At 33.7% G+C, this 9,100-nt stretch overlaps 1 protein-coding gene across 2 annotated transcripts in view; it reads left to right on the top strand.

The window, feature by feature from the left end:
* Positions 1–9,100, top strand: part of LOC106472519 (glutamate receptor ionotropic, NMDA 2B-like) — a 44,288-nt gene that overhangs the window by 9,893 nt on the left and 25,295 nt on the right. For both annotated transcript variants that reach the window (XM_022401093.1, XM_022401091.1), the window contains exons 4-7: positions 1,784–1,910; positions 2,917–3,137; positions 5,771–5,918; positions 8,360–8,543. In XM_022401093.1, coding sequence (XP_022256801.1) covers positions 1,784–1,910; positions 2,917–3,137; positions 5,771–5,918; positions 8,360–8,543 — 680 coding nt within the window. The remainder of the gene's footprint in view (positions 1–1,783; positions 1,911–2,916; positions 3,138–5,770; positions 5,919–8,359; positions 8,544–9,100) is intronic.

Genomic DNA, 9,100 nt, shown 5'->3' with positions numbered 1-9,100 from the left:
TTACATAGTATAGACTTACTGTCTGTTTTCTATATTACTGCTGTTTATATAGTATAGACTTACTGTCTGTTTTCTATATTACTGCTGTTTATATAGTATAGACTTATTGTGTTTTCTATATTACTGCTGTTTATATAGTATAGACTTACTGTCTGTTTTCTATATTACTACTGTTTATATAGTATAAACTTATTGTCTGTTTTCTATATTACTACTGTTTATATAGTATAGACTTATTGTGTTTTCTATATTACTGCTGTTTATATAGTATAAACTTATTGTTTGGTTTCTCTATTACCGCTCCTTGTTATTCATTTCAAGTTTATAGAGGTCGACTTTTCTGGTTTATGTAGTTTATTTCTGTCACGTGGAGTTCTAAATAAAAAATCAAAACAACGCTGCACACGACTATTTGTGCTAGCAGTCTGTAATTTTGTACTGATAAACTAGAGGGAAAGCAACCAGTCAACATTACCCACGTGCTAGCAGTCAGTCTATAATTTTGCACTGATAAACTAGAGGGAAAGCAACCAGTCAACACTACCCACGTACTAGCAGTCTATAATGCACTGATAAACTAGAGGGAATGCAACCAATCAACGTTATCCACGTGTTAGCAGTCAGTCTATAATTTTGCACTGATAAACTAGAGGGAAAGGAACTAATCAACATTACCCACGTACTAGCAGTCTATAATGTACTGATAAACTAGAGGGAATGCAACCAATCAACGTTACCCACGTGTTAGCAGTCAGTCTATAATTTTGCACTGATAAACTAGAGAGAAAGGAACTAGTCAACATTACCCACGTGCCAGCAGTCTATAATTTTGCACTGATAAACTAGAGGAAAGCAACCAGTCAACACTACCCACGTACTAGCAGTCTATAATGCACTGATAAACTAGAGGGAATGCAACCAATCAACGTTATCCACGTGTTAGCAGTCAGTCTATAAGTTTGCACTGATAAACTAGAGGGAAAGGAACTAGTCAACATTACCCACGTGCCAGCAGTCTATAATTTTGTACCGATAAACCAGAGGGAAAGTAACTAGTCAACATTACCCACGTGCTAGCAGTCTATAATTTTGTGCTGATAAACCAGAGGGAAAGGAACTAGTCAACATTACCCACGTGCCAGCAGTCTATAATTTTGTACCGATAAACTAGAGGGAAAGGAACTAGTCAACATTACCCACGTGCCAGCAGTCTATAATTTTGTACCGATAAACTAGAGGGAAAGGAACTAGTCAACATTACCCACCGCTAACTCTTGAGCCACTCTAACCGTATATTAGGACTTCACCGTCACTTTCATAGAACAAACTACGGCCCAATAGAGAGGAGAGCGATTTCTTTTCTTATCTCTGGGGTCCGTTTTATCTCACCATATTTATTTTGGAATACAAGATACACAGTCTAACACTTTTACCATCTAGACTAAAGGAAAGGCGGCCATTCAGTAACGCCCACCGTCAACTTTTGTCTTACTAAATAGTGTGATTTGACCGTCACTCACATATCATAATAGTTTATGATCAATGGTAGGCTGCTGCTAATTGTCTATAAAATAATAGTTAGCATTCTGTTAATTTTATCCTTATAGTAAAATTGTTTTAAAACACTTTTATGTTGAAACTGTACTATTTTCATAGGTATGTTTTGTAAATCGTATAGAAGCGCCTCCTGGAGACCATCTTCTTACTAAAGATATTAAACGTTTTCATTTATTCAAATCGTTTACAGTTTTCTTTCTCTCTCTCTCTCTCTGGTTTCTTAAAGGTACCTCCGGAACGTTAGTATAAATACGCCACAGGACCAGTCTAATGTGGAGTTCAATATTGATGGCACCCTGAAGTACGTTAAGCTTGAAGTTGTCAACTTAAACAGAAGAAAAATGTGGGAGAAGGTAGTTAATTTTTTTTTTCACTTAAGTATTAGCACAACTAAAGTTACTGACTGATTTGTTACACTTATCAGCTTGAAGACCTGACTTAAGTGACACAGCGGTGGACAGAGCATAGATAGCCTATTGCGTAGCTTTGTGCTTAATTACAAATAAACAAACAAAACCTGACCGAATAATGTGAAATGAAAAAAAATGATAAATTTTGTTATCCATTTTAATTTCTTACCTGTCTGTTGATTAAGTTTTAGCTTTAAACGAGTTAATAGTTTTAATGACATTTCTTTACGGAGAACAAAATGAGACTGAAAATGGACGAACAAATGTGTCAAAATTAGTTTTTCTAATTCCGACCCTTCTGTTAGTTTGTCACATTTTACTGTGTTTCTTCCACCAACATTTGACGTATGTGTTATTTCCTTCTGTAAATCTTACAAACCAGTTCAAATAAGCACTACATTTACCCGAATACTTAGTATATGATAATGAATAATTGGTAATAAATAATATGAATTTAAACAGAACGTCTAACATTACAACCATGAGTGTGTGCAAGCATAGGCACGATTCTGTTGTGTAACGCCTCCTTTCCTTTAGGTGTTAAGATGAGCACAGTTCTGTTGAATAATGCCCCTTCCCTGTAGGTGTTAAGATTAACACAGTTTTGTTGTGTAACGCCCCCTTAACTTTAGGTGTTAAGATGAGCACATTTCTGTTGTGTAACGCCCCCTTTTCTTTAGGTGTTAAGATTAACACAGTTTTGTTGTGTAACGCCCCTTAACTTTAGGTGTTAAGATTAACACAGTTCTATTGTGTTATCGTTATAACAGGTAGGTGGATAACTCTATGTACGAATGTTCAAATATGACAGTAATGGATATTCAATAAACATCATTATATTTTACTTGCTCTACTTCTGTTGGTCAGACTATCTGAACTCTGTTACAAAAAAACAACAACAATAAAAAACCTAACTTTTCGTAATCTTTTCGTTCCATAACTTCATCAGGTCGGTTCTTGGACAGAAGGTGGACTAGAAATCAAAGATATCGTCTGGCCGGGTGACTCCCCAGTGCCACCTCCAGGTGTTCCAGAGAAGTTTAATTTAAAGATCACGTTTATGGAAGAACCACCCTATGTGAATATATTTCCAATGGACAGCGAAACAGGAGAGTGTAAAGCCAGTAGATCCGTCCGATGTAGAATTGTTCCTGATACCCAACTTACAGAGTAAACATTGGATAATTGGTTACATCACTATATCACACGTGCTCTGGTCTATATGAAAATATCAAACCTTAGCGGAGTAAAAACTGGATACTTGGTTACATCACTATAACACGTGCCCTGGTCTATATGAAAATATCAAACCTTAGCAGAGTAAAAACTGGATACTTGGTTACATCACTATAACACGTACTCTGGTCTATATGAAAATATCAAACCTTAGCAGAGTAAACATTGGATACTTGGTTACATCACTATAACACATGCTCTGGTCTACATGAAAATATCAAACCTAAGCAGAGTAAGAACTGGATACTTGGTTACATCACTATAACACGTGCCCTGGTCTATATGAAAATATCAAACCTTAGCAGAGTAAAAACTGGATACTTGATAACATCACTATAACACGTGCCCTGGTCTATATGAAAATATCAAACCTTAGCAGAGTAAACATTGGATACTTGGTTACATCACTATAACACGTGCTCTGGTCTATATGAAAATATCAAACCTTAGCAGAGTAAACATTGGATACTTGATAACATCACTATAACACGTGCTATGATCTATATGAAAATATCAAACCTTAGCAGAGTAAAAACTAGATACTTGATAACATCACTATAACACGTGCTCTGGTCTATATGAAAATATCAAACCTTAGCAGAGTAAACATTGGATACTTGGTTACATCACTATAACACATGCTCTAGTCTATATGAAAATATCAAACCTTAGCAGAGTAAAAACTGGATACTTGATAACATCACTATAACACATGCTCTGGTCTATATGAAAATATCAAACCTTAGCAGAGTAAACATTGGATACTTGATAACATCACTATAACACGTGCTATGGTCTATATGAAAATATCAAACCTTAGCAGAGTAAAAACTAGATACTTGATAACATCACTATAACACGTGCTCTGGTCTATATGAAAATATCAAACCTTAGCAGAGTAAAAACTAGATACTTGATAACATCACTATAACACGTACTCTGGTCTATATGAAAATATCAAACCTTAGCAGAGTAAAAACTGGATACTTGATAACATCACTATAACACGTGCTCTGGTCTATATGAAAATATCAAACCTTAGCAGAGTAAACATTGGATACTTGGTAACATCACTATAACACGTGCTCTGGTCTACATGAAAATATCAAACCTTAGCAGAGAAAAAAATGGATACTTGGTTACATCACTATAACACGTGCCAAAATTTATATTTGTGTCCCTTAGTCAACATTACCAATTCCCTTTACAATCTTAAATATTTCAATCAGATCATCTCTAACTCTTCTGTTTTCCAAAGAGAACAATTTCACAGATCTTAATATCTCCTCATATGATAACCCCTCCATCCCAGGCACCATTCTAGAAACCCTCCTCTGAACCCTTTCCAACAATTTAATGTCCTTCCTAAGGTAAAGAGCCCAAGACTGAGCACATACTCCAAATGTGGCCTAACCAGTGACCTGTACAATGAAATTATAACCTCTTTAGACTTGTATTTTTGTAGATACAACCTAAAGTCCTATTTGTCCTACCATTAGCAACAGCACACTACTTGGATGGCTTTAGAGACTGATCGACTATTACACCAAGATCCCTTTCTTTCCAAATTATATTTATGATTCAAATTATGATAATTCACATGCATTATCTTGCCTTTATTATAATTAAAACCCATCTACCATTTCTTTGACCAACTCACTAAATGATCTAAATCCTTTTGTAAACCAGCAGCATCCTCTTCACAACTAGCAACACCAAAGACCTTAATATCGAAAATTTAAGTAATTTATTGACCATTTATTCATCTGTCACTGTAAATTAAAAATAACAAAGGTCCTAAAACTGAGCCCTGAGGTACCCCACTTGTGACATTAATCCAGTTTTACCGAACTCCATTTGTAACAACCATCTGCTTTCTTCCATCCAACTACTCTTCTATCCAATTAGCTAACTTATCCACCACACCATTAGAAAACATACAGTGATCTATACAAAAATATCAAACTTTAGTAGAGTGAAAACTGTGATTACACCACTAGAATACATACGGTGATCTATAAAAAAAATATAAAACTTTGGTAGAGTAAAACTACGAATACACCACTAGAATACATACGGTGATCTATACAAAAATGTATTCTAGTGGTGTAATCATAGTTTTTACGCTACTGAAATTTGATATTTATGTATATATCACTGTATGTATTCTAGTGGTGTAATCATAGTTTTTACGCTACTGAAATTTGATATTTATGTATAGATCACTGTATGTATTCTAGTGGTGTAATCACAGTTTTTCCGCTACTAAAGTTTGATATTTGTGTATTTTAGTGGTGTATTCATAGTTTTTACGCTACTAAAATTTAATATTTGTGTATTCTAATGGTGTATTCGTAGTTTTTACGCTACTAAAGTTTGATATATACAAATCACTGTATGTATTCTAATGGTGTAATCACACTTTTTACTTTAATGAAATTTGATATTTGTGTATTCTAGTGGTGTAATCATAGTTTTTACTTTATGTATTCTAGTGGTGTAATCATAGTTTTTACTTTATATATTGTAATACAGATTTATTACAGAGTTATGCTTCTTTTTTTAAGGGTTAATATGTCTGAAGCAATCCACGATCCACGATACTTTAAGTGCTGTTCTGGATTCTGTATAGACCTACTACAGAATTTCGCCGCTGACCTGGGATTCACATACGACTTGTTTCGTGTTTCCGATGGAACTTGGGGTGTACTAAACGTGAGTAATCTTTCTTCCATTGTCTAAGTAAGTATAAGTTTCAATTTTTAATATTTGGATATTTTATGTTTCAAAGGAGTTCATGTAATCTACGTTGTTTTTATTGTAAAGATGGTGGTTAACTGATTTTAAATGACGAAGAACGTTGTATATTTAATTGTATTGTTGCTTGACATTATTCGTTTCAAACGTTTAACTCGGTTGTTGTTAATTTACTTTAATTGTATTGTTGCTTGACATTATTCGTTTCAAACGTTTAACTCGGTTGTTGTTAAATTTACTTTAATTGTATTGTTGCTTGACATTATTCGTTTCAAACGTTTAACTCGGTTGTTGTTAAATTTACTTTAATTGTATTGTTGCTTGACATTATTCGTTTCAAACGTTTAACTCGGTTGTTGTTAAATACTTTTTTACAATTTAGTTTAGTTTTAAACTCTGTATTGTTGCGCTCAGTTTTCACATCCAAAGGTTTTTGTGTTGCGTTTATCCTTAAATTGATTTGTTTTCTGGTTGATTTGATTTATAACAGTTTTGTAGTAACTGTTTTGCATCAGATGTTTCACGGCAACTGTGTCGTAGTAACTCTTTTGAAGATTTGTAGCAATCGTTTCATAGCAACTGTTTCGTAGTAACTGTTTCATAGCAACTGTTTCGTAGTAACTGTTTCATAGCAACTGTTTCGTATTATCTTTAAAGTTTGATATCGTGTAGGAGTTAAGATATGGTAAGCTTAGTAAATAATATTTGAAACTAGTTGTGTTGTTGTTTATTTTAGATACTCATTGCTTTGTACACTATACAATCGGTGTCTTTAGGGAGTCAATCCCTATATTATATATTAAGTGAAGGAGTAAGTAAAATAATCTATACACATAATAGTAAATTCTATTACACTCATTCGTAGGATAATTACTTTAAAAGACAAGAAGGTTTATTTAAAGCGATGTTTTAGACGTATACGTTTTATATGAAACGGCTACTTTCCTACGTAAACGTTTAAATGTATGTACTTAGTGGAGGTTGTGTCTTAGTCTAGGCATATATTTGCCCATTGAAATGCATTATATATACATATAAAATTATTTAACCCATGCATGGATATACAAAAAGCAAACAAACTAGAATATCTAAACAAATTAACATTTTTAAAAAAGGTAATAGGGATCGGAGGTCATAGCTTTTAAAGTAAAGTTAATTAACAAATCCCTATGTTGGCTGTTTCTATGTAGCAATAATAGCTAGCTAACAGCCAACTTTACAGGGATTTCTATTAGCAGTAATATTTACTGGTTCCATTACTTATAATAAGCCCCCCAGTGGCACAGCGACATGTCTGCGAACTTACAACGCTATAATCCGGGTTTCGATACCCGTGGTGGGCAGAGCACAGTTAGCCCATTGTGTAGCTTTGTGCTTAATTACAAACAAACAAAACTCATTATACATTCATACACTAACCGATATAAGTATTTGTAACCTCACATCACCTCCGATTCCTCGTGTAAAAAATGTTAATTTGTGTAAATATCTTACTTAGTTTGTGTTGTATCAAGTAGAAGTTCGATAGGTATATACTGTATATAATAGAAAAATGAAGATATGTAACTATTATTTGATGTATCTCTTTGATCTTCAATCTTATAAAAAAAAGGCCTAAACAAAATTCAACCAAATATTAAAGCCTCACTCTGCTGCGCTTGACATTATTTTTGTGTCATCTTCAAGATTTTATCTTTTAGTTTTTTCTCAACATCAAAGCAGCATTGAAAAAAAAAAAAGTTGTAAATGTAAAAGCATAATTTCCTTTCATTTTATTTGATTGGTTCTTGTGACAAATAACGCACTCCAGGGGGCGCCAACTCAATCTGTCTCACTGGAATGGAGAAAGTTATTATTAAAAAGAATCCTTTTTCTTGTTACTTCAGACAAAAATATGAGTTTTGAAAAAGGATGCGATTAATAAGTTTGCTGAAAGACGTTTTCATTGTAACTTTTGTGCCATTTAAAAGAGGTCAAAAGAATTCAAAGAAAGACACAGATTGATCGGTTTTCCCTCTTTCTTCAGACAAAACTGAACATTCATTGACTTGAACATAACACTGTATATTTTGTTCTCTATTAGGTTAAGACTATGCATATAACAAAATGGGGGACGTAAATAAATTTAGTCCCTCACCACCACCCGTTATATACGCTTACATTAATTTGTACTAATTGGTTTAGTTTAAGTAAGGTTTATCGAGCGTCATATTTCCTTGCTCTCTGATTTAATCTTGCAGTAACAAACTATTTTTCTCGTTCATCATAGACCACCATAAGTATTAGTAAATCTTAGTTAACTGTAGTTTTAAGAGTAAGAAGAAAAATCACACGTGACTGTAATAACCGTTCAAACTAATAGCACAAACACACACACACACATTTGTTTCCATCTTTAGAATGGCAGCTGGAATGGTCTGATAGCTGAAGTTATAAGAGGCAAGGCAGACTTAGTCGTGACCAGCATTAAGATCAATTCGGATAGACAAACGGCAGTTGATTTCACGGTGCCCTTTCTGGAGACAGGAATAACCATCGCTGTATCCAAACGCACCGGTATCGTTTCTCCGAAAGCCTTTCTCGGTGAGGAGCCATATAGTTGTTCTATAAGAATATGTATGTATTTGGTATTTAATTATTCAAAGTAGTGTAATTAGCAACACGAGACAAAATTGAAATAACCATACACGAAGAGTTTTAAATAGCTCAGTATTTAATAAAGTTAGGATAACTCAAGTAATAAGTCAGTTATTGTTTACAAGCATTAAGTTCCGTTATACCAGAAAACTCCATATTAGTAGTGTTCGTTGTCATGGTTACTAACCTATATTGTTACCTAACTCTAAGCATTGGGAATTTTTTTAGTTAATAGCAGTTAATTGCTGACAAAAGTAGACCATCTAAAGTGTTCCTTGGAATACGATTATTTCATATCAAAACGATCTAAAGTATTCCTTGGAATACGATTATTTCATATCAAAACGATCTAAAGTATTCCTTGGAATACGATTATTTCATATCAAAACGATCTAAAGTATTCCTTCGAATACGATTCTTTCATATCAAAACCATCTAAAGTATTCCTTGGAATACGATTATTTCATATCAAAACGATCTAAAGTATTCCTTGGAATACGATT

The sequence above is a fragment of the Limulus polyphemus genome, unplaced genomic scaffold (genome assembly GCF_000517525.1).
Source record: "Limulus polyphemus unplaced genomic scaffold, Limulus_polyphemus-2.1.2 Scaffold5400, whole genome shotgun sequence".
NCBI lineage: Eukaryota > Metazoa > Arthropoda > Merostomata > Xiphosura > Limulidae > Limulus > Limulus polyphemus.
Note: the sequence above shows the minus strand (reverse complement) of the source record. Positions and strands in the feature narration are given on the sequence as shown.